Source organism: Peromyscus leucopus, chromosome 23, assembly GCF_004664715.2.
Source record: "Peromyscus leucopus breed LL Stock chromosome 23, UCI_PerLeu_2.1, whole genome shotgun sequence".
NCBI classification, from domain to species: domain Eukaryota; kingdom Metazoa; phylum Chordata; class Mammalia; order Rodentia; family Cricetidae; genus Peromyscus; species Peromyscus leucopus.
In genome coordinates, this window is record NC_051082.1 from 2,869,233 (window position 1) to 2,895,707 (window position 26,475).

The window sequence follows — 26,475 nt, forward strand, 5'->3', positions numbered from 1 at the left end:
CATGCCAGGCTACATCTCTACCACTGAGCTACATCCACAGCCCTTGGTTGGTTGAAACGCCATTCTTGGCTTTCAATGCTGTGTGTGCTGGGCCTGATCTCCATGGAGAACACGTCTTTGTCCAGAAAGAGGTGCCCGATAGATGCACCTCCTTATTCCACTAAGGAAAGAGATGCCTAAGAGGAAGCCCCAGGCCATGTGTGTGTGTGTGTGTGTGTGTGTGTGTGTGTGTGTGCGCGTGTGCGCGCGCTTGATTTCCACCACCCTCCCCTAACTTCCTAGGTGGTTCAGGCAAGTTCCTCTCCCTTGAGTGCCTCAGTTTCCTGATGGTCAGAAGCAGAGGGGTCATAGGCTCTTGGTCATCCTCCTCCAGGGCTTTCTTTCTGGGGTTCAGCCACATCGAGACTACTCACCCCACTGTCCCTGAGCTGGGGAGGGGCGGCCAGTGTGGACGGCTCACCTGTCCTTCTCCTGAAGCAGCAGCCTTTCGAGATGCAGGTGCAGCTTCTGGCCTGGTGGAGCCTCGATGGTCCACACGCAGAGCTGGCTGCCATTGGCGTTGCCAGGGTAACTGGGGGAGAGAACTCGGCCGATGGTGGCATTGTGCACGGCTCCTCCACACGGGGCTGGGTGCGGAAAGGGAGGGGTGAGGTGGTGAGAGAAGAGCAGAGAGGAAGCAGCCGACTGGGGCTCCCCTCACTGCACTCAAGTCCTTGGCTAAGGCGGAGCTGGGAACCCAGGGGAGGGGGTCTGCTGTCCCGCCAACGCCCCACCCCCATGCCTGGAGCCACCAACATCTGTGTGCCGCTACAGAGAGGGCCTCCGTGTAAAGACCGAGCCTAGATGTTCATTAAGAACATCTACATTCATTCATCACTCACTCACTCATTCATTCATTCATCTCTGTGTGTGCATATGTGACAATGCCCCTGTGGAAGCCAGAGGACGACCCACAGGAATCAACTCTTTCCTTCCACCGCATGGGTCCTGGATTTTGAACGCGGGTCTTTAGGAGAGGCAGCAAATGAATGCATTAACTCGCTGCACCACCTCGCTGACCTGATGCCTAGACTTTCGGTTATGAAATGGCTCTCGGAGGCAGGTGGGAGCAGTTTGCAGAAGGAGAGGCATGTATTCAGGACTTAGTGTGCAGACACTCCAGCACAGTGAGGATGGAAGAAACTCCAGCTGTGTTCCTCTTTTACCCACCCAACGGCAGGCTGGAAGATATCAATAAGATCAGAGCACTCTGGGCAATGGGCAGGGTCTTATTTATTCACGGTGGGTAACTCACCGGATGGATTGTGATCATCTCCTGAAGGGCAATTCAGCAAAAACTCCTTTAAAACTATGTTGGAACACCCTGACCCAGAAATAAGCCCTGGCAGTATATCCTACGGGATGCTCTGGATCTGATCTGACTTGTGAATGAGGCTGCCCAGCTCCGCCTTCATCCTCCAATCCAAAGCCAGAACCGGAGTGAATCTCCCAGCACACACTGGGCTTCCACAGACCATCAAACACCGCATCTCAGAGACGGCTTAGGAATCCCAGAGCTTGAAGCAGCAGCGTGTTGGCAGACGGCCTGCCTGCTCCATTCCTGTGAGCGAGCCGCGGGGGTAGGTTGAGACCATTGGATATAAAAGTGATTTGTTCCTGTCTTCTGTACATTTGTGTTTCTGGAATTTTCTTTTAACCGGAGCCATATAACACTTTTATGTTAAAATAATATGGCGAGGTGACATTGCAAAGTGATTTGTGACCCACGGGAGCCGCACAGCTGTCAGGCCACAGAGGAGAGGAGGTGCCGGGACTCGCTCGCTCTCAGGGGTCGCGGTGTGGGTCTGGTTCAATGTGGTGTTTTGGAGAGCTGGTCCAAAGCCTCTCGGTGCAGGGTGATCCCTGTCCTCGAGGAGGATTGAGGACGCATAGGCATCCTTCTTGTCCAAGCACAAGTGCCCAGTTCCCCGTCCAGGGTCAGAGCAGCAGAACACACAAAGACAGGCTGTGTTATGGAGCTGCCTCTTCCTTTGAGGAAAAACACAGCTCCTGGCTCCTCCCCGTGTCCTGGGAGTCCCTGCTCAGGTGTCCCTTCTCCCCAACTCCTTTCTTTGTTTTTTTTTTCTTCTTTTCTTTTAAAGACAGGGTCTCATGTCCAGGCTGGTCTCAAATTCACTATGTAGGTGAAGACGACCTTAACTCCTGATCCTCCTGCCTCCGCCTCCCTCCCAAGGGCTGAGATGAAATGTGTGCTGGGGATCGAACCCAGGCTGTGTGCAAGCTAGAGGAGCACTCAAATTAATGCCCTCAGCCACTATTGACATCCTCCGTGTTCCTCATACCTCTTCTAGACCAGGCTGGCCTCGAACTCAGAACTCAGAGATCTGCCTCCCCAGTGCTGGGATTAAAGGCATTGTCTTTCTAAAGAATTTCTCTGCAAAACACATTTTACAACAGTGTGGGCTCTTGGCTGTGATGACAGTGGGGTCTTAGTGGACCCCAGCACCCGATGATATGGTTTATATAGTGTGTGCACAGAAATAATAGAAATATTAGTATCTACCTATTTACTTCTTAGAAACGTGAGAGAGGGTCTTCATCTGTAGCCCAGGTTGGCCTTGAACTGTGAATGTCCTGCCTCGGCCTCCCAAGTGCTAAGATTGCGGCCTTGGCTTCCTGAAATATTTCTGAATGAATAACAGCTGTTCACTTTACAAACGGGTCAAAGAAGTTGAGAGACATTAAGTCACTTGCTCGAGGACGCACAGCTAACAAGTGGAGCCACTGGGATGCAGGCCGGGGTTGCTTCAAGCCCTGTCTCACTCACAGTGGCACCTGATGAGTCAGAGAGAAGCCAGGGTCGGGGGTGGAGGGCGGAGCAGGGTGCTTTACAGATGGCAGATGCAGAGAGGGCCGCTCCTTGCTCCGGTTCATTTGGCACCCCAGCTCGGTTTTTGACACGAGGCGGATGTTCACAGTGTTTGCTGAACGACGTCGTGATGGAACTGGGTTGGCAGTGGGAGAGAGGGTTCGATAGCCCTCCTCTGCCCGGGACTCAGCTGTGTAGCAGGTGGGGAGAGCACTAGGAAGCCATCCCCCCTGAGTGCAGGATTCCCTTCCTGTCCCATCCTAGGGACACCGTCCTCCTGTCTGTCAGCCTGGGGCTCACATCACCATCCTGCCACATATCTGCAATGGACTAGACAGCCAATGAGGCCCTCTGAACCTGAGGTGTGCCCACGGTGACTGGGGGTGGGCATGATCTCACCCCTGACAGGTCCCTGATGGGGAACAGGCTGATGCCTCCCAACCTGTCCTCTCGCCTCTGACGTATCAGTATAGTCTTTTATTTTCCTTTGAGGCAGGGTCTTACTATGTACCCCTGGCTGACCTGGAACTTGCTGTGTAGACCAGGCTGACCTTAGAACTCACAGAGATCCTCCTGCCTCTGCCTCCCGAGCGATGTTGACGTATTCTGACTTCCTCAAACCTGCTGGGCCCTTTCACCTCTGGGTCTTTGCACAGACTGGCTCACTGGCTGGGACCGCTTCCACCCTCTGCCTCCACTTAGCTTCCACAGCCTGGTCCCTCGGGGACTCCTTCCTGGGTCTCTGGTCTACCGTCACCTCTTGTCCCTGAGCCCCTCTACCCAGGGTGACAGGGTTTCTCCTGTCCCCACCTGCTCTATGACGTTGCCCCTGTGACCCCCTCTCTGGTACTTCCTGCTCTCCCATGTCATCTGGTCACATATTGTGGTGGTTTGCATGAGAATGGTCCCCATAGGCTCATATTTGAGTGTTTATTCACCCGGGAGTAGAACTGTTTGGGAAGGATTGGGAGGTGTGGCCCTGCTGAAGGAAGTGTGTCACTGGGGGTGGTGCTTTGCAGTTTCAATAGCCCACGCCAGGCCCAGTCTCTCTCTCTGCCTCCTGCCTGTGGATCACGGTGTAAAGCTCTCGGTTAGTGCTCTAGCGCTGTGCCTGTCTGCTCCCACCACAATGACCACAGACTCACCTGCTGGAACTGTGAGCAAGCCCCCAATTAGATGACTTTTTTTTAAAAAAAGAAGGGTTCCCTCAGCCTTGGTGTTTCTGCACAGTCATAGAGCAGTAACTAAGACACACATTCTACACCAAGCTGCAGACTCTGAGAGAGCATACTCTCACAGCTCCAGCCATGAGTACAGAACCCAGTAAACAGTGGACACTGGTGGGTGTTGGCAGGATGACAGACTCCCTGGGTCAAGGATCCTTGAAGGATGACAGATCCACCAACCAAGGACCCTTGAAGGTTGATGGGTCCTGGCTGTCCTTGGTATCTAGGATTCCACCTGCAGGCCTGCACCATCCACTTCTCTCCACCAGAGGGCATTAGACCGCCTTAGTGGGTGGCTGTCACCAACTTTTGAGTTCACATTAACTAAGCTCAAAAAACCAAACCAAACAGCACCAGCCATCCCCAAAGTCCAAACAACAAGAGGAACAAGGGACAAGCCAGCCCTCATCATTATAAAAAGGGTAGTGTCACAGGCTACATGAAGAGGTCAAAAGAAAACCACGAGTAGGGGAAGGGGCCTACGCATCGTTATTGCATCAAGGTTTGGATTCAGCATATATAAAGAGTGCTTTCAGCACAAACAACAACCCAGTAAGTAGCCTCTGGAATGATGGGCAAAGGGTTTGAAGAGCCTTTCTTTGGAGATGGCATACGGACAGCCCCCGTATACGAGCACAGAGAAGCATTTGAAAAGACATGTGATGTCAGTACTTATCAGGGAAACATGAGAACGTGGTGAGATGCCTACAGACACACTGTGCTGGTTACAGAGCACAGAAAATAGTCGGTAAGTGTTGGGGCAGGACAGAACTGCTCTACCACCAGGGGGACGGTGAAGTGGTGCAGCGGCTGTGGGAAGTGTGAGCCTACTGCAGGGATCACCCTGTAGGACCTAAGGATCATATTTAAGAGAAATGAAAACGTACTCCCATGTTCACAGCAGAGCAGTTACTAAGATAAAAAGTGGAAATAATTCTAATGTCCAGTGATGGACAGCTAAACAAAATAGAATCTAACCCACATGACAGAATATTCCTCGGCCACAAAAGGAACAGCATGCTGATCTGTGCTGTTACATGGGTAGATCCTGAAAATCCCATGGCTAGTGGAAGAAGACAGACACAGAAGTCATGTGCTGACTGTGTGAGATCTCACAACAGAGGCAGAAAGGTGGCCGCTGGGGGTGTGGGCAGGACATTGTCTGATGAAGGCTTAGCATCCAGAATATGCAAAGAAGACAGCCGAAGCCACTAAGTAGACTGTTGAGTGACCGCTGAGGAGCAGGGTTCCCACTGGACAGAGCGGTGTAGCACAGAGCACCACAGCATGCTAAGTGTCCTCGAGAGCCAATTTCATGCATTTTATTTATCACAGCACAGTGTGGGGAGTAAGAGCCTGGCCCAAGGTTACTCCAGACGCCACAGAGCAGCGGTTCCCAACCTGTGGGTCTAGACCCCTCTGGGGGTCGCATATCCGATATCCTGCATATCAGATAGTTGCATTATGATTCATAACAGCAGCAAAATGTACAAGTTGTGACGTAGTAATGGACGTAATTGTGTGGTTGGGGGTCGCCACAACGTGAGCAACGGTATTAAAGGGTCGCAGCATCAGGAAGGTTGAGAACCACTGCACTCTAGGGTGCTGCCTCCCACCTCCCGGCGGGTGGACACTGGTGGTACCTGAGCAGACAGGCTCCTGGCTGCTCCAGTGGGGTTTGGAGGCATTGATGCAGGTCAGAGTCTTGGCTCCCTGCAGCTCGTAGCCCAGGTGGCAGTGGAAGTGAGCCACCCCACCCGAGTGCAGATCCATCACCGTGACATCTCCAGCTTCGGGCCGGCGGGGGAAGCTGCAGCCCAGCATGAAAGCTGGGGAGGAAGGAGAAACGCAAGCGCATCAGCCGCAGACAGGGAACCAGCGCGACCCACATCCCCGCAGCAGCCTTGTGCTGAGGACAGAGGGGAACTAACCCCGGGGGAGGATGGGCGCTGGAGTTGCCAGCTTTGTGGTTCCCCCACCTTATTTTTTGAGGTGAGGTCTCTCACTGGCTCGGAGCTTACTGATTTGGCTAATCTGGCTGGCCAGCAAGTCCTAGGAATCCTCCCGTCTCCACCTCCCACCACTGGGGTTACAGGTGTGCCCTGCTTTGCCTTTTATGTGGGTTCTGGGGATCGAAGCGTAGTCCTCACCAAGCTCTTTCTTTACCTGAGCCCTCTCTCCAGTTTCAAAATTACGTATGTTCCATTCTTGGCTTTAAAAACCATTGCTCTCAGACAGGGAGGAGGGGGTCTTTTGATTTAATCAGAGTGATGGTGGGGTCCCTGGCACAAAAATAAAGCTCAGGAGTGTGGCTGGGTGTTGGAGGAAACTGAGGCCGGTTTCTCCACCTCGCTGGACGCCTCAGCAGACCCTACCCTGGTAGTGCAACTGGAAGGTCCCGAGGCCGTCGTCCTGGAAGGTCCGGAAGTACACAGAGATGGCGTTGGTGGGGCTACGGATCACCTGGCCCTCCACCAGGAGAGTCTGGTTGGCTAGGACGGTCAGGGTGGGGCCGTCCACTCCACGGATGGAGAGCAGTTCCCCCTCAGACAGGTTCACGCTCTTCACCTGGAACACACGGGGTAGACAGAGAGAGCTGGGGCAGCAGGGGTGCAGCTCGGAGAGGGTGGGGAGAGGCCCCTCTGCGGACAACTAACGGCACTGGGTGCTGAGGGCTGCGTGGACTCAACACACTCCCTCTTGTCTGTGTGAACTGCTGAGCGAGGGGCGCTCTCGTTTCTAGGTCTCTCTTAGTTTTCTCTCGTCTGCGCTGTGACGTCACTCCAGGGCGACCCACCCTTCTCCAGGCTGCTCGCCTCTGCTCTCTGTGTTGTAGGGGGTGGGATGGGAGATACGGTGGACCCAGGTGCACACATGCACGTATGTGTTGTATATGGTGTCTGCTTGTGTTTAATAAGCGGGGTGTGAAGGGACTTCCTTTCTGGATAACACATCCGATGCTTTGCCAACACGTCCTCAGGCTTCTGTTGGACATGCCCTTGTGGGAAGTCCCGCTCTGTAGACCCTGATTTGAGGAAAGGAGGTGTGACAGTCAGGCCAACCGAGACTAGGTTACCTGCAACTCCACTCCGTAGCCGGTGTAGACCGTCACATTGTATGTACACTCCAGGAAGCTGCCGAAGGGCTGAGGTGGGAAATCATTCGAGTCGATGTATCCCTCGGGGTCAGAGAAGCTCACACTACAAAGAGCTGCCGAGAAACAGACGCTGCCGTCAGAACCAGGGGTCTGCGGCTGGCCCAGGAGCTCGGGGATGGGCTGTGGGGTAGAAGCCGACCTGTAGGGGTCTGCGCTGTATCGTATGTCCACCAGACCCCATCCATCCCTGGAGTCAACACAACAAAGCCCGCCACCAGTTCTTACCTCTACGGAATCCTCAGTCTAAAGAGAGAGAGTTCCTGTTTCCTCACGCCTTATGTACCTTTCTGTGTCCTGCCATATTACTTCCTGGGATTAAAGACATGTGTGCTTCCCAAGCAAAGACATGAGATCTCAAGGGCTGGGATTAAAGGCTCTGTTCCCAGTGTGGCCTTGAACTCACAGAGATCCAGATGGATCTCTGACTCTGACTCCTGAGTGATAGGATTAAGGGTGTGTGCCACCATTGTCTGGCCTCTATGTCTAATCTAGTGGCTGGCTCTGTCCTCTGATCTCAGATAAGTTTATTAGGGTCCACAATATATCACCATAGAGTTATTTATTTTATGTATGTGGTGCTCTATCTGCATGTACACTTGCACGCCAGAAGAGGGCATCAGATCCCATTATAGGTGCCTGTGAGCCATCATGTGGTTGCTGGGAATTGAACTCAGGACCTTTGGAAGAGCTGCCAATGCTCTTAACCACTGAGCCATCTCTCCAGCCCCATTCCACTCCCATCTTAAAGACAGGTAGGTCAAAGCACAGGAAGGGCCCCATCTGGGCCGAGCTCACACACACACAACACACATTCAGACCCAGCTAACGGTCTTAGTTGTTAGGTACAAAGTAGCCTCACCCCCCTAAATGTCAGTGCTGGTGACAATGATGTCCTAAACAGAAGGACTTCGGCTGGGAAAAGAGAAGGATTATTCACTGGTAAACAAGGGCCTGAAGGTGGCTTTCTATTTACCAGGGGTGTCCTATAATCTGTCCCAAAGGTCAACTACTTCTGGCAAGGGCAAAAGGTCCTGGTCAATCTGAACAGCCTACAACCGCTCAAAGACCCGCCCTGTCATGCAAAATCCGGTTGCTTTTCCACATTTTTACTGTGGCCTTGGAAGTTTGTTTTTCAATTAACCTTTCTTTCTACCCATGGGGAGGTCTAGTTCTGTGGTTTCACCTCACCTTCGATTTGCACAGTGGGCAGCTACGTTGACGCATGCTGGACAACTGTGGCCCCTCTCCATAGGAAAGGATTCAAACACAGAGAGGCACCGAGCCTACGTAGGCTGGGCGAGCAGCCTCAGTGGTCCATCCACACCATGGTGGGTGCTCCCCGGCTCCCTGGCCTATCAATTTCCACCTGAGCTCCATCCAGTCCCTTCTGTAGGAAGGTGTAGGAAGTGAACATCCTCCTCCTTTATGCTCTCAATCATCCTGACAAGCCCCCCCCCCCCCCACCATGATGACAGATGTCTGTGTGAACAGCTCTTGTATGGTTTAGGAAATGCGGTGAGGAAAACGTCTGGGACTCACAGGACTGATACAACTAAAGTTTCTGAAATCTCTATCTGTGGTCGACTGACTGTACCAGGGGGAGCCCAGAGACAGGAAGGGCCGGAGGTAGGATAGCCTGGAAGAGTCGCACTTCGGGTGAGAGGGCGGGGCTCCGTGGTAAAGTACTTGCCTAGTATGTGCCTGACCCTGAGTTCTGTTCCTAGGGCACGCGCATGTGCACACGCGCGAGACACACACACACACACACACACACACACACACACACACACACACACGCACACACTAGCTCTCTCTCTCTCTTGCTCCCAAAACAAAGCAAAACAAACAAACAAACAAAGAAAATGGCCGGAGTGGCTCAGTGCTAGCGTGCCCGCCCTCCAGGCGCAAGGGCCGGGTCCCACGCCCACGGTGGGAAATCCAGAAATGATGAACTACAGCAGGGGTAGGCGGCCAGCGTGGCGCACCTGGCGCCTGCTCCGTGGTGATGATGGTCGTGGTGATGATGGTGGACGTGGTGGTCTCCTGGCTCTCCTCGGAGGCGGACCCAGTTAGCTCGTTGTCCCCCTTGTCCAGCGGGCTCCCGGGGGCGCTGCTGTCGTCGGGGGCCTGTGCGGGCTCCGGGCTGTTGGGGAGCGTGGTCACCAGCGTGGTAAAGGGTACGATTTGCAGCGGGGCGGGTGCTGTGGGCTCTTCAGGGTCCCCGGGCACATGGGCTTGGTGGTGGCCGAAGCAGGGGACCCTAGTCTCTGCAGAGGCGTCGGGGTGGCCTGGGGCCTCAGCTGCCTCCGGGCCGAGTTGAGTTGCTTTAGGGACGGTAGGCCCTTCCGGAGGGCTGGGGCGTGCTGGATGCTGGCGTGGTCAGGGAGCGCAGGGGGCAAGGACCCTTCCAACCCTTCCAGCGTTTCCAGTGCGTCCTGGGAAGGCAGGGGACCCGGGGCTGCTGACGTCACTCCCTCTTCCGGGTTGCTCTCCAGCGAGGCGGCGGAGGGCAGGAGGTAGTCCGCGGAAGGGCGCGGGTCTCCCTCTGGACCACTGTCTGGGGAGAAGGGGAGAAAACATAGCCATTAGCTTGGACCTGCCTCACCTCCTGTCACCTGTGAGGGTGGCCTCTAAAGGGGACAGCCCGGACTCTTCCCTTCCCTTCCTTCCTCTCCTCACTTCCTTTTTTTCTCTCCTGAGGAGTTGGGGCTCATCGTGCTGGAGCCCACTAAGGGCTAAGACTACAGACGCTGAGGACGACAGCCTCACGGCGGCGGGAGCCGGGTGTGGGTCCCTCGCGGCGGCAGCAGGGGCGCTGCGTGTGGACCAGGAACTGCACAGGACATGGCGGGAGGCACAGTTATCTGCCGACTGGTGAATCCGAGGCAGATTCACGAGGGGGTGTGTGAATACAGGTGGGGGCCTGGCGCTGGGGAGTGAGGTTTGCCACAGAGCAAGGAGCGTGGGGGAGGGGGAATAGGGCCAGAGCTGGGAAGGGTGGGAGCGTTGGCGCGCGGGGTCGTGCACCTTGCTCTTCTGACTTACTTCTCCCTACATGGTCCTTGAACAGCCGTGGAGTGATGTCCTAAGATGCCCATGGCGAAGACACATGGAGCACGATAAACCCGCTCAGCGTCACAGCTTAGTGACCATGCCTCCCACCCCCAGGGAGTGCCCTTTGGTCACTTCATTGACCCGCATGTGACCTGTATTCAGCCGCCTGTGGCTCCCAGTGTCACTAGAGAAGACAGCGCCACACACGGCCAGCCCAGGAGAAGATCTGAGTTCCATCAGAGGGTACGGCTGAAGGAGGGTATGGTTTTGGCCACATCATTGTTTTTTTTTTCCCCCAATGGTTTACAATTAGCACTTTATCTTTCTGTGGATAGAGGATTAAAGTGTCCACACCACCTATAATGAACAAACACCAGTAGAGAGAGAGAAGACAGCAGGTCTGGATGCTCCCAGGGAAAGCCTGGACTTCGGTAAGCTCCCTCAAGCACACCAACTTCAGAGTCCAACTGCCAAGTTTCTTCTTATTTTTCCTCGTGGAGACAGGGTCTCCTACAGCTCCCGTGGGCCTCCAACTTGCTATGGAGCTGAAGACGACCTAGGTCTCTCCTGCTCCTCCTGCCTCACTACCGTAGGGCTAGGATTCCAGGGGTGTGCCACTATGCCCAGTCTTAGGTGGTATTGAGGCTCAAACCCAGGGTCTCAGGCATGCTAGGTAAGTGCTCTACCCCCCTGAGCCGCATCCCCACCCCCAAACTTGTAAGTTTCCAATGATGACTTGGTCCTGGGTGACCTTGTGCATGGAGTCCCCAGCTCTCAGAAACCGGGCTTTGTTCCTTATCAAACGAGGAGGATAGTTACGGCAGATGTGCCAATTAAACGGAACGCCCATTCGACGTGCCTGGCACTAAACCCGGCAGAGAAGAAAAGCATTAAGCCGAAGGAAAAGGAGAGGACATTAGAGACGCTGAAAAAAAAGAGACAACATGTTTCCTGCAGAAGTGAAATAAAGTACCCCAGCCTGTTGGGTTATTTCCCCCACTGCTGTGGCCAAACACCCACCAAGAAGTTGCTTAGGGATGAGCGGCTTGTTGAGGGCTCACTGTGGAGGGTTCTGTCCACCACAGCAAAGAGGCATGGCAGAGGTGAAGCTGACTGAGGATTGGAGTTCCTGAGAGCTGCTGGTTCACACCATGGCGGAGGGGAGGGAGTGGGGGAGGGAAAAGAGAGAGATGCTGCCCTTGGCTGGCTTCCTCCTTCCCCCCTTCATATTCAGTCCGGGGACCCCGTCATCCAATCCCGCTGCCCATATTCAGGATGGGTCTTCTCTCCTCAGCTCGTTGTCTTTGGAAATGTTCATGGCATCCGTCTTAGTTAGGGTTATTATTGCTGTGATGTGATTGCCATTTACACCATGACCAAAGCAGCTTGGGAGAGAAAGGGTTGATTTGGCTTCCAGATCACAGTCCATCATCAAAGGAAGTCAGGACAGGAACTCAAGCAGGACAGGACCCTGGAGGCAGGAGCTGGTGCAGAGGCCATGGAGGGGTGCTGCTGACTGGCTTGTTCCCCATGGCTTGCTCAGCCTGCTTTCTTATAGAACCCAGGACCACCAGCCCAGGGATGGCCTCACCCACAACAGGCTGGGCCCTCCTCCAGCAACACTAATTAAGAAAATGCCCTCCAGCTGGATCTTACGGATGCATTTTCTCAATTGAGGTTCCCTCCTTTCAGATGACTCTAGCTTATGTCAAGTTGGCCTAAAACTAGCCAGGACAGCATATCTTAAATTGGAAAACTCTAAGCTGAGTTTTCGTGGCACATGCGCAGTTTCTTCAACGAAGGGCTGGCCCAGCAGCCGCCCAGCAGAGCTGGAGAAATCAACTTCATTTCATCTCTATATGCTCCCCAGCTGCAGCTTCCTCCCTCCGAGCCCTGGTCCGCTCAGCTGTCCAGTGGGGCTTCTCTCTCTCTCTCTCTCTCTCTCTCTCTCTCTCTCTCTCTCTCTCTCTCTCTCTCTCTCTCCTGCTCACTGGAGCTGTCATCCCTCAGCAAGCGGATGTGCAGGGCTCTGAGGAAAAGGTCTGTGTCTCAGCCAGCACCTACCAGGTGCCAGCTGCTGCTGTCTCTCCTCATGGAAATCATAGCGTCGCCCTCTGTGGGAAGCCAGAGCGGCATGAACAACCCCAGCAGAGATCTTGAGAGATTCCCTCCTGTGGACAGAGGTCCCTGGGTTGACTGCTGTCCTTGTCCATTTCCTGCAGACGGACACCGGCTGAACCACAGCCTCTGACCTGTCAGGTGCTGCCGTCCAAATTGGTTTGTGCAGCAGCTGGGATGTCTGGTTTACTTTCATGGAGCCGGCACATGGGTGTGATCTCTGTGGACCCCAACCGTTACAGCTGGCCGCAGCCCATACACCTGTTGGGTGACGCTGACCCTCAGCCAGCATTCCTCCAAGAATGCCGGGGAGTGGGAATCCAGGAGGAGGAAGGGGTGGGTATGGGTGGCAAGAGAATAGACCAAGGTCATCTGGGAGTCAAACAGGGATTCCTGATCCAGCGCTGAGACTTCAGAGACGTAGGTTCAAGGCCTGCCAGCTGCAGTTCCTCCCCCGACCCCGGGGAGTGGGGAGCTGGCTCATTCACCTTTCTAAGCTCGGCTCCCTCTATAAAGAAAGGTCTTCCGATCAGGGATGTGGGTTTGCTCAAAAAGCTGTGGTCCAGCGCTCACCAGGGCTGTTATCTAGGGATTGATGGTGACTGCCTTAGTAGATGGGGGACTGAGAAAGGGGTCATGGGACTTATTTAGTGACAGGTCAGGGTCCCCAGTCCAGGAGACCCAGCTAGGGATGGATGTATAGCGTTTGGCTGTGGTCAAGATGGGGACCCTGAGCAGAGCTCCTTTGTGGGCCATGCTTTGTCTCCCTCTACAGGTCAAGTGGGCGGCCAGGCAGGATGAAGCCAGGGCTGCCAGTTCCTATACCGTGGGGGATGGAAGCAGCAAGTCCCGGACTCTCTGTCCCGATGACTCTGCAGAGTCAGGCGACGGGACTGATGAACGGCCACACTGACTGATGAGCTGTTGGGTGCTGTGGCTGGCGGAGCGAGCCCTTCATACATGTATCTTGTCTTTCTAATCACGGGGAGGATAGGAAAGGTGAGGAGGAGGAGGAGGGATGAGGGGAGCCCCTGTAAGTGTGGTTGGGAGGATGCGTGGCACCACAGCAGGGACAGGAAGCAGAGTTTCACCCCTTGGCCACAGTGGCAGTGAGGGCCAGGCCTTCACTTTGACTGTTGGACTGTGCTGGTGGCAGGGTGGGCATGCGTGGTGTGCTGTTATCTCTGTTCCCCTCTTGGCATCCTTAGGAAGGAAATTTTACTCCTGCCCCTTAGAGGAACAGACAGAGGCTGGGGACACAAGGCAACTTTTTTTTTTTTTTTTTTTTTTTTTTTCGAGACAGGGTTTCTCTGTGTAGCTTTGCGCCTTTCCTGGAACTCACTTGGTAGCCCAGGCTGGCCTCGAACTCACAGAGATCCGCCTGCCTCTGCCTCCCGAGTGCTGGGATTAAAGGCGTGCGCCACCACTGCCCGGCTTTACAAGGCGATTTTTAAGGCCACGCAGCAAAGCCAGGGTCAGTTCTAGGGTTACCTGTTCACCCTTTCTCCCCCCCTCCTTTGCCCCAAATCTATCGCTCTGTCGTTCAACATGACCACCACATGGCTTCAAATTCCCGGCGGGTCTCCTACCTCTGTCTTCCTCAAGGAACTGGGGTGCTGTGTGTCATCTGGCATCCTCCGCTCTCCCCCACCACTGTGGCCTTCTGGGAGTTCTCTCTCTTTTTAAACCTTCCCCAAGATAAACTTACCCTCTTCCCAAACTCACACCTACCAAATCTGAGGCTACAGGAGTGCATCTTAGGAAGTAGAAAATTAAAAACAAAACAAAGCAAAACCCTGCTGGTGAGTAAAAAAAAAAAAAAAAAAATACAATCAATACCTGTCACTTGTAGGTATTTACAGCTGTGACTTTAATGGTGAATTTGAAACAACCTAGAAACCCCTGGACAAAGAGTCCCCAGGAGGGATTGCCTACATTGGGCTACCCTGTGGGCACATGGGTGAGGAATTGTCTTCATTAACTTAACTGATGCGTGAATACCCAGCAGCGCCATTCCCTAGGCAGGAGGGCCTGAGCTGTGCCATAGAGGAGGCAGCTGTGTGAGCATAGGCAAGGGAGCAGCGAGCACTCATTGGCTGTGACGTCACTGCCACCGTGACGTCATTGCCACCGTGACGTCCTGTGACGATGGACCGTGGAATCCCGACCCTAAACAAACCCTTTCTCCTCCGAGTTGTGATTTTTTTTTGTTTGTTTTTTCAAGGTATTGTAACCACAGCAACAAGACGGGAAATTAGAAAAAAACGGGCACAGTGTGGTGATTTGCAGCAGTGCACAGTGATGAAGCCAGAGCAGCCAGAGCTTCTGTCTTCTCATGCGGCTGGGGTGACCCCGAGTTCCTGGTCCTCCTGCCTCCACCTCCCAAGTGCTGTCGCACCTGGTATGTACAGTTTTAGGGATTGAACCCGGGGCTCTGTGCATGGTAGTAGAGCATGTTACTGATGGAGCTGGATCCCCAGCCCAAACCCTGACCATTCCCATGTATTAGGAATCTTTGGATTCCCTCTCTTTTAAAAAAAAAAAAAGGGATGCGTTTGATGTATTTTATTCTCAATTATGTGCATACGTGTATCTCTCTCTGTGTATGTGCATGTTAGTGCAATGCTGGAGGAAGCCAGAAGGGGGCACTGGATCCTCAGGAGCTGGAGTTACTGGCAGCTGTGAGCTACCCAACGTGGGTGCTGGGATCTGACCTCAGGTCCTCTGCAAGAGCAGTGAGCACTCTTGACGCTGAGTGTCTCCAGACCCTGGCCTCTCCTTTCAAGCTGTTTTGAAATGTATTTGAGGTTGTTGCAGGTTGCAGAGCCCCAACTGTGCCCTCCAAACACCATCGTAGAGACCCCCACCACCCACCTTTCTCTCTATCCTCATCTCCACACCTCACCTTTCTACTGCTGTCCTGTAGGAGACCCGTGACACCAGTGTCACAGATGAGCAAGAGCATGTGGAGTCTGCCTTCCATGCGGGGCTAATTTTACTTCGCACTGCACACTCTAGTCCGCTCAGGCTCCTTCACGCGTCAGAGCTCCTCTTTTAAGATGGCGTGGCACTCCACTGTGAACTCGGAGCATAATGGCTTCAACCTTCTGCCTGTCAGCGGCCATCTTCACTAGCCCGGTATCTCACTGACCATGTGGCGTCTGTCTGTAGTAGGCACCAGCCTGCAGGTACCTCATAGACACGTTGCCTGCATTTCCTTTAAGTACTACCTGGGACTAGGGGTCCCAGACATGATGATAGATCTACCTTCATGTTTTGAGGAATCTCCAAACCCTCTCCATAATGGCCACACTGATCTGTGTTTCCACCACAGACTATGAGTGCTCCCTCTCCATAATGGCCACACTGATCTGTGTTCCCACAGCAGAGTATGAGTGCTCCCTCTCCATGATGGCCACACTGATCTGTGTTCCCACAGCAGACTGTGAGTGCTCCCTCTCCATAATGGCCACACTGATCTGTGTTCCCACAGCAGACTGTGAGTGCTCCCTTTCCATGATGGCCACACTGATCTGTGTTCCCACAGCAGGGTGTGAGTGCTCCCTCTCCATGATGGCCACACTGATCTGTGTTCCCACAGCAGGGTGTGAGTGCTTGCTCCTAACACTCACGCCAGCATTTCTTGTTGTTATTAACCCGTCTGTTTCAACAGCCCGTATTCTAACTGGGTGGGTGACACCCTGGTGGAAGTCCCTGTGCATCAGGGAGGGTCAAACAACTGCCTTTTTCTCTCTTGCCATGTGGTTCTCCTCAATTTCACCTCCTAGGTGCAGGTGGCATGGTGGCAGGGATGGGGGGGGCATTACAAGGTGCTCTGCTGAAACCTCCTTACCCTCAATAGGAACAGAAGGGGACATTTATGTGAAGAAGGACTCCATGACTCCACCACCATCATCACATCCACCCTCTGGGACCCCAGGATGGCCGGTACCATCTCTGTAGCTAGAGCCCCACAGGAGGCGAGTCTGGCTGTCCTCAACCTCTGCCCGTCGAGGACCTTCTGATCCACAAAGGCTTCCCTCTCCTACACTGAAGTGCTCTCCCCTGCACGCAAAGCAGATCTTGCTGGCTGACTCCAAACTTCAGGCCAACTTCAGGGCTGAGGAGTGGTGTCTGTAGCCTGCCTTCCGTGAGGCCCGAGGACTCAGCTCAAACGCCAGCTGGCTGAGCACCACGCAAAGCCGAGTCCCACTGTACTCAGTCTAAATTGGATCCCAGGCTTCAGAAATGCAGCGAGTTAATAACTCGCTCTAATGGGCTTTTCCCCAGGCCCCAGGGACCACTGAGTTAAACGCATTCCTCTATTTCAGAGCACTTAGAAATCTCAGTTACACATGACAGATTCTTCCCTTATCATGTGCGCTCAGCACTCGGCCTGGGTGCTGTCAATCAACCCATCCATCCATCCGCCAGCCCTTCTGTGAAAGAGAGGCTACAAACTTTCTCCTCTGGCCGACCCTCAGCACTGTGTGATATCGCCCCTGCTCTTAGGAAGACACACGTGGGAAACCAAACACGATTGTCACACAGGAGTGTGAGTGTGTGTGCGTGTGCGTGTGTGCGTGCGTGCGTGCGTGCGTGTGTGTGTGTGTGTGCGTGCGAGTGAGTGTGTGTGCGTGTGTGTGTGTGTGTGTGTGCGCGTGCGAGTGAGTGAGTGAGTGTGTGTGTGTGTGTGTGTGTGTGTTGTTAATGAGATGCTCCCACTGTGGCTGCTCTCTCTGGGGACAAGCTGAGCATCTGCCTTGCTTTGTCCCTCTGTCCCTCTGTCCCTCTGTCAGGAAAACAGTTTAAACGGAAGAGGCACCAGTGCTCATCAGCTTGGGTCCTGCGAAGGTTGGGGAGTTCCTCCAACGGTGATAACACCTCCCTGTAGAAGACACCAGCAGGTGTCTGCTGACTCCACCAGGGAGGGGAGCAGGGAGTAGCAGAGAGAGGATGGGCCATGGTAGGAGGCAGCAAGGCAAGCTGGGTAGGAGACACCATCATGTTTGGACTCCTGACATGCACCAGACACCCCATGAGCACCAAAGGAGCAAGGAGGAGGATTCAGATGTAACCAGGGGCTAATGATGTTCCCTGGAGTCCATAAACTCTAGAATATTCTGAATGTGTCAGAGGTAGGGCAGGGTGTGGACATGGTATACACGACCGTGTCCCCATGCTACATTCCAACAAGTCCTTCTGCAGCCTGGTCCTCAGGCTTCTCCCAGGCCAGTTCTAGCTCCCTCCCTCCACACGTGGGCATGCGTTATCTTTTTGACTATTGTACCAACGGCACACAGGAAGCAACAGGAGGAAGGAGCATTATTTCCCTCCTGGTTTAGAGTAAGGTCCTTCACTCTATGAAGGCATGGCAGTGGGAGTGTGTGGCTGCCTGCTCACACCTCAGGGGACCAGGAAGCAGAATGAAGGGGATGCACGCTCTCAGCTCAGGTCACCCCACTCCTGCTTTTTATTCGGCATGGGATACTGGGTCATGGGAGGGTGCTGCTCACATTCCATAGTGACTCCTCTTCCTTCAGTTAACCCTCTCAGGAGGCTCCCTTGGAGAGGAGGTGTGCCTAAAGGGGTGCCTCACCAGCACCCCAGGGGTTTCTGATTTTTAAACGTTTGCTAGCACAGTACTAATCGCACATAATGGGGTTCCTTATGTCATTGTGATTCATGTGTATAATGAATGCATTTTGAGCATATTCACCCTGTTAATATAATGATCTTGTCCTTTGGGGCTGCCCTGTGTCCTGACATAGATACCTCTTCTTAAGGAAAAACGCCTCCCCTTTTTCTCTCTCTTTCCGATTTCCTCCCATGAGGTGCACACTCTTGAATCACCCCCCCACACACACACACTTCTTGTCTTTCCCTATCTTTCTCTTTATCCCTTATTATAACGAACCATTTCCTTTCGGATGTAGCGTCTGGGTTGTGAATGCCCACCTGCTGCCCCACCACCGTGCCTGCATGGAGTGGGTCACTCGCCAGCCTGCTGCTGCATCTGCCCAGCATGCCAGCATGGTTCCCTGCATGAGTGGGATACCCTGGCCTGGCCAGCTGGGGGTTTCCCACACATGCACAATAAGTAACACACCCCATTGCTTTCTCAATTCTGTAAACCCCCTTCCTGTTTCCAGCCAGCTCCCCCGTCTACCTTCATGTCACTTTTTTTGGGGGTGGTGACCCAATGTATTTCATTAGGGTTACTTGCAGGAGCACGGGTAAAGCAAAGATAATTTGACAGGTGCAGGGATGGCTTCTCAGTGTCTACACCACTGAGGGGAATGTGTCTCCCACTCCCTAGGCATTTTTTTTTTCTCAAGCAGACTTAACAATCACAAACCGGTTTGCTCAGGGACGACATGAGTGGATTCTCTTCCGTTCTCTCTTTCTCTTTGGAGGAGAGCTGATTGCCAGCAAGGGGTGGGGGGTAATGGAAGAAGGTTGGGTAGCCCAGGTGTGTCTGTGGGGGCCTGACTCAGGAGGGGAGAGCTGCCAGAATGTGTGCCTATCCCATGGCTGGGGGCCTGGGAGGAACCAAGGGAGAGGCGGGAGCCGTGAGCATGGGCGCTCTTCCGGCTTCTTCCTGATGGGCAAGCACTCTTTCCTGCCACACCCCACCACAGTGCTCCCACCCTCACAGACAGACTCTGAGTCAGTTGGATCTTCTCTCCTCTACACTCTTCCCTGTCAGCATCAGTGAGTCTAACACAGCCAGTGCCTGGACAGGAAGACCCTGGAGCACTCTCCTTCGTCTGCCTATCTTCAGGGGAGACACGGGAAAATTCCCTCTGTGCAGAGATGGCCTGCAAGGTTCATCTGAAATGACCACTGAGGGCGAGCTTTCCCGATGGCGTGCTCACTGGCAGAGTGCAGGAGACGCCTGAGGTAAATCAGTGAGGCCCCGGGGTCACATCCACCCTGCTTGCAGGTGGTGTTGGATGAAGCCAGCTTTTCTTCTGTACACAGCTCAGAAGACCTTGGCTTTGCCGAAGGAGGCACAGATAGCAAGCCCGTGGGACAGCTCATCGCTGTCAGCAGCTGTGATGAGACCCGCCTTAGGCCTGGCTCTCCTAATGCTTCCAACACAACTAGGGCGCCTTTCTGAGCCACACCCTTTCAGCTCACTATCTTCAGATCCGTGGAAGAAACTCCACAGAAGGTTCTGGAGGCCTGTCTCTGTGTCCTCACTGACGTGTGACAGCGTCTCCGTGGCTTCAGCTGTCTTAGGTCCCACCCATCAATGTATATCTCTCGCCATCCTCTTTTAATCCAGTCAGCCCCTGACTTAAGAGGTCGGTGCCTATTACAACTTTCTGATGACGTGTAATCTCCCAGTGTTCAGAGGGCGTTGCCCTTTGAACCTTTTGCTGTTTTCTGGCCGATCTCACATGCTCACAGTGCAGCTAGCTCCCAGGGAGCCATACCGTCCTTGAAGCAGCCAGAGCTCCAGGTCAGGGACGTCAAGAGCATGTGGACTTATAATGTCTGTGATTTATTTTCCCCATCTTAAATGGAGGGGTATTGGCATCCCAACCCTTGCATAGGCTTCCTCTCCTCAGGGATTTAGTCCCCTCCCTTAATTCTCAACACCACCAGCGGAAGTCAGTCATAGCATTGGGGCGGCGCTCTCCTCCTTGCAACACCACCAGAGACATCAGCCACAGTACTGGGGGCGGGGCTCTCCATGCAGGCTTCTTTCCTGTTTTCCATCTGCCCCCCCCCCCCCGAGATAACCCTCTTAAGGACAGAGCTCATGTCTTCTCTATTTGTCCATGCTTCTCTAGAACCTATCCCGTGACCACGGACCTGACACCCAGGCGCCCCGATAAACATTTCTTCACGGGCATGCTTCCCGTGTAGACGGTAAGACTTGATGCCTTAGACAAGGCCCACTTCTGTCTAAATGACATCAGTTTATGCTGCGGGCTGAGCATTCCCGAGTATCTGGAAACCCAAAATGCCCCGCATCGCACCACAGATGGGAAATTTCATACCGAGGAACTTGGTTTTGTGAGTAACGTTATTGAACATATTGTATGTAAACAGCTTCAGGCTGTGCATGTAAGGTGCCTTTGACATGGTACGGGGTTGCTTTTCAGTCTCAGCTCCCCACCCAAGATAGCGCACCGTGCGTGTGTGTGTGTGAACAAACTGGAATAGAAACCACTTCCGGCCCCAGGGACGCTAATGTTGGTCAAGTCGCTTCCCCATCACCACGCTTCAGCTGACGGGCAGAGAGCAGGAGGCAGCCGAGTCACACGCAGCTCCTGGTTGTGTCAGCAGGGCAGATGGACACTCAGTGGTGTACTTCTTGTTTGACTGTCGTGGTTTGGGGCCCTGATGAGCGTGCTTTGCTCGCAGGGGTAGGTGTGGATGGGGGATCTTGGTGCCAGCACATGCCACTCTAAACCCAGCAGAGTATACGTGCACATTGACCCCCCGGACTGCCCCCCAAGCTTGTGCAGGAGTCTGGAGGCTGCAGGGGGTTCTGGCAGGTGCCAAGCGGGTAAGCGAACTGAGGGAAATGTCACAGCGACAGGAGTGACATTTGTGACCATTGTCCTCTCCACCCTGGCTTCTTCCCAACCCACGGGTGTCCTTTGTAACTCACGCTGGGTTCAGAAATCCTGGGACGTTCTTTGTGCCCATTTACATTCCATCAGCACACTGGCTGGCTGCTCTGTCCTCCCTCCCTGTGAATAAGCCCAGAGAGCTGTTGGCACCCTGTGATTGTGCCTGTGTCTTTAACCCTGATTAACAGGGCTGCCTCACTACAGATGAACCTGCCTCTCCCTGCCTCTCTCTCCAGCTCCTGTCATCCACCCCCCTCCATTCATGCCTCACGGTGGACTTTGTGACTTCTTACAGTATGGCTTCAAGGAGAGGACACAGGGTGATTTATTTGAGTAAATGAACCTCGGAGTCGCTGAGGGAAAGAGGAAGCCAACGTGGAAATCCTGTCAACATCAGACTGTCTATATTCCCATGAAGAGAAATCAGATCCATGAAGGAGGCCACGTGGTCCACAGGTGAGCGTCAAAGGCTCGAGTTCAGTCAGTGATTTGTCTCCTTCAGCCATGAGCCTGGACTGGGAGGCAGAAACAAAGAGCCTCCTGCGAGCACATAAAGATGCATTTAGAGGTGCACTGAGCCAGGACGGCAGGGGGGCAGATTCCATCTCCCAAAGCCTCACTTTGTAAAATTAAGACGTTCATCTTTGCATTCTCATCCTTAAGCAAACGCAGGGGTTGGGGCTGTATTCTGAGTTATGCAGATGACGGAGTTGTGAGGGACCAGAAGCTAATTCACCTCCCTGCAGAGATGGGGATGCTGTCTTTGCTGATCTAGGCAGGAGAGCAGTGGCTCTGTTTCCCGAGGGCGTGAGAAAGGCAGCTATTGTAACTTTCATTCTAGAGATGAGGAAATGGAGGAGCAGAGAAGTCTGTTCAGTTGGCTCTGTAGCCTCAAAACTCTGTCTGGATGAGGTGAGGGCCTGGGCTGTGTCTGTCTGGCTGTGTCTGTCCGGCTGTGTCTGTCCCATGCTCTTCCCTGGCCTGTCTGTGAATCCTATCCTAGTGAGGCTGTTTCCAGGGAGAATACAACTTTGCAAGTCATCTCAAAGGTCCCCAGGAACCTCCCAGGGAGCCCTGGGGCAATGGGGGTGCACATTGGCCTCCTCAGTAGCAGAGGGCAAAGTGCTTTAGCTGGGGACATGACTTCAGAAAGAGGTAAAGAATAACCCATGGGACAGCAGAGTCAGGAGGCAGCTGCGGTGTGTGTGTGTGTGTGTGTGTGTGTGTGTGTGTGTGTGTGTGTATGTGTGTATGTGTGTGGGGTGGTGGTGGTGATAGATGAGGCCACATGCTTATTAGCCTCACGAAGGCCCCATGTTCCCAGTCGCTTTTGATCATAGGCCACAGCAGGAACAGCACAGTGTGTCCATGCTGTGTAAGCAGCAAATGACAGAGGCTAGGAGCTTCTGGGGTGGAGGTTGGGGTCCACCTGGCATTTCCAGAGGGAGAGCAGAAACATGATCATTTGCTCTGATGGCCAAAAACGTCAGGCTTGCAGTGAGCACCCTGGGCCAGCATGGGTGATTGACACTTTCTCCACCTGCATGCCAGGCACAGTATTTCTTGAAACAGCTGAGAGCTGTAAGTGTGGAGTCTGAAGGGGTCTGGGAACCCTATGTTTCTTGGAAGAGTCTCCCGGCCCAGGGTGGTATTGGAAGCATACTGCTGACATTCCAAGTTAGGTACTGAGGGAATGGGGCAGGAATCTTCCCTAGGCCAGTCACATCCCATAGCCCCGTGAGAATCACACCACATCCCACAGCACCAAGGCTTTGTCCGAGGCCAGCCCTCTGCACTCCCTCCCAGCCATCACAGGTCATTTTTCACACCTGCACTGTGCATGGTCTTGTCCAGCACTCTGAGTCCTGAGCCAAACCTAACAGAATTGGCATTGCTTGTCTCATCTGATAAATGAATGAGTGGAGGGTCCTGGGGGGTCGAAGGGCCACCCCAGAGGCCCCCGTCCCACAAGTAAGCCTGTCGCCATTTATTCCTTCCTTTAAGTGCTCCTGTAGTGACTTCTGTGGCTGGTGGCCTGCAGCTGGGGTGATTTTCCATGGTCATGGCGGGAGACATTTTTACCTGTCCAGCTGGGGTAGGGGGCTCTTGACATCAGATGGGCCGGGGTGCTGCTCTGTCCTACAGTGGGAGGGGCAAGTCCTTCCCCAGGGGAAAGGAACAAGCCCAAATGTGCTCTGTGACCAGGGGAGAGGTCTGGACTGTGTGCGCCCTGCTCCCGTGCATGCAGGTTCTCGGCTGACTTCATTAGCAGGCTGCATTTTATCCACACGCGGCCTCCGGCCAGATGAAGGGCTGCAGAAACCCTGGGTACCAGAGGAAGCTTGGACTGAAGTGGAGAAAAGAAAGGATGGGCTCAGGGGACAGATGACTTTGTTGGTAAAGGGCTGAGAAATGAATGAACGAGGACTGAGCTTGATTCCAGAACCCACCTACAAAAGCTGGGCATGAGCTGGGCGGTGGTGGCATACACCTTTAATCCCAGTACTCGGGAGGCAGAGCTAGGTGGATTTCTGTGGGTTCGAGGCCAGCCTGGTCTTTAGAGTGAGATCCAGGACAGGCACCAAAACTACACAGAAACCCTGTCTCAAAAACCAAACCAAACCAACCAACCAACCAACCAAACAAACAAACAAACAAACAAACAAAAGCTGGGCATGGTGATACATACTTGGGTTCCCAGCACTGGGAAGGCAGAGGCAGGAGAATCCCTGGGTTCACTGGCTAGCCAGTCTAGCCTGTTACCAAGCTCTAGGCCAGTGGCAGAGCCTGCCTCAAAACAAACAAACAAAAACAAGGTACATGACATCTGAGGTTGACCTCTGGCCTCTACACCTATCTCACCATACATAGGTAGGAATGGGGAAGGGGGGTGGGGGGAGAGAGAGAGAGAGAGAGAGAGAGAGAGAGAGAGAGAGAGAGAGAGAGAGAGAGAAAACAGGGACCACCATTTAAGAAGCCCTGACTTTGGCTGACCTTGGCTGACCTTGGCTGACTGACCCCCTTTGCTGTGCCTATTTTCTCACAGGTAATGCAGGAGGCAAAGTGGGATGTGTTTGTGGGGTGAGGAATGGGATGTACGGATGGTGGATTGGGGTGGAGGGGGGTAGTTAGGCCACTCTGAATTCTTTCCACCACTTTAAACCGGTGTCAGGATCTAGTCCAGCCTGCTGCTGCAGAGGATGACCTCCTTCGGAAGGGAGGTAGTTGCTGAGGGGCTGCTCCAGTGCAAGACAAAGCCGTGGGAAGGTTGGCAAGTCCGTTTTCCTGCCTCAGCAGCCAGATCCACTCCCAAGGCGGTGGAAAGCTTCGGAAGGAAATTGGATTGCAATTTAATTGATGGCCTGGAGGATGTGCTACAGTCATTAAGCTGCCCTGGAAAGCCAACCATTGTTCTGTACAGCGCGACAGAGCTCTGCTTGGATGACACCACACGTGTGTGTACGTGCATGTGTGCCCAGTCCCTTCCTCACTGGGCCCACTGTGAGCAGGAGCGTGTCTCCGCTGCCAGGGGGACCCCAGTGGCCACCGTCACATCACATGCTTTCTGGGAGGATCTTACATCCAGCAGCCTCCCAGCTCTGCCTCTGGACTCTCATTCCTCTCCAGCCCCCAAACTTGCAGCCTGGGGACGCCCTCTCCTCGGACCTTGCCATAGTCGCCTGAAGTCCCTGCATGGTCTCCACCGTCTGCGCAGTCTCCACCAGACTCCTTGTCAGCTCCTGGGAAGGCCCACTGTGAGCTTCCAGAAGCTTCCTCTGGGTCGTGGAAAGCTCCCTGGTCAGAGTTCTGACAAGTCTCACAGCCAAAAGAAAGTACCCCCAGCTCTGTTGAAATCTCTGTTTCCCGAGACATTTCCATAAAGATGTCCCTTCTGTTCTGTTCTCTTTATTCATGGCTCACTTTTTTTTAAATGTATTGTAAAATAGCATTTCCCAAATTTCCAGTGTTATCCAGATCTGGCTGAAACCTTTAGCCTGGATTTCAAGTTTCTGAAGGGAAGGTCTTACAGCCAGCAATGACTGGGTAAGAGAATGCGAGGCTCGGTTTCCTCATCTGTGAAATGGGTGTGTGTGGGACACCTCACAGAGTGGTTGAGAATTAAAAGGGCAGAGCCCTGTCCAGAGCAGGAGCATGGGAGCCCCCAGGCAGCACTGACTGCAGTGACAGAGATTCCTACGTGACATGTTCTCTGCTCCCAAGATCTTTTTCCCACTGCCAGCCATGAGTTGGGTTGACCTAAGGCCAAATCCCTTTGGAAGAGAGATTCTCTCTTCCTAGTGCTTCTACAAAACCTCAGATTCATTCACCCATCCATACTTCCATCCATGCATCCATCCATCCATCCACCCACCCACCATCCATCCATCCATCCACCATCCACCCACTCATCCATCCATCCACCCACCCACGCACCCATCCATCCATCCATCCACCCACCCATCCATTCATCCATCCATCCATCCACTCATCCATCAACCCACCCACCCATCCATCCATCCACCCATCCATCCATCCATCCATCCATCCACCACCCACCCACCCATCCACCCACCCATCCATCCATCACCACCCACACATCCACCCATCCACCCACCATCCATCCATCCATCCATCCATCCATCCATCCATCCATCCACCCATCCATCCATCCATCCATCATCCATCCATCCACCACCCACCCATCCATCCATCATCCATCATCATCCATCCATCCATCCATCCATCCATCCACCCTCCCACCCATCCATCCATCCATACATCCACTCACCCACGCACCCATCCATCCATCCATCCATCAATCCATCCATCCACCCATCCATCCATTCATCCATCCCTCACCTACCATCCATCCACCCACCCACCCATCCATCCATCATTTATCCATCCATCCATCCATCCATCCATCCATCCATCCATCGCTTTCTTCTTTTGATTAGTTTCCAGCTCAGCTTTTGTACCTGACACTGAGCTGAGAAGAAGCCAGACAAGGACCAAAACTCAGCCATGGTGACCTTGGTACCTGCCCTGGGATGATAGGGATGGGAATGTCTGTGATTGCTACAGGCTCTCTCTGTCTCTGTCATCTCTGAATCTCAGTCTCTTTATCTCTCCCTGTCCCTCAGTCCCCCTCCCTCCCCCCAACCCTCCTCTCTCCGTGTGTATGTGTCTTTATCTTAGGAGCTTCTTCCCTCCCTGACTGGGAGAGCCCCCTCCAGGCCTCAGACCAGGGGGAGGGTGCCCGTTTGCTGAGAAGGGAGAGGGCTTGTGAAGCCTAGAGTGGACCGCGCCCCCTCCCATCCCTGGCCCCTGTAATCAGACGTTTCTATCAGCTCCTGGGACAGAAAAGACACCCTGACCACGTGCAGCCAACTCTATGCAGCCCAGCCCCCAAGGAGACAGAGTGACCTGGCTCAGCTAGATGCAGGACTCAAGAGTTCC

At 53.7% G+C, this 26,475-nt stretch overlaps 1 protein-coding gene across 1 annotated transcript in view; it reads right to left on the reverse strand.

Annotated features, from left to right (window-relative positions):
• Sez6l (seizure related 6 homolog like) overlaps nt 1-26,475 on the reverse strand; it is a 167,913-nt gene that overhangs the window by 48,786 nt on the left and 92,652 nt on the right. Inside the window, 6 exon segments of the mRNA XM_028858821.2 lie at nt 461-626; nt 5,739-5,924; nt 6,471-6,663; nt 7,172-7,305; nt 9,238-9,486; nt 9,489-9,809. Coding sequence (XP_028714654.1) covers nt 461-626; nt 5,739-5,924; nt 6,471-6,663; nt 7,172-7,305; nt 9,238-9,486; nt 9,489-9,809 — 1,249 coding nt within the window.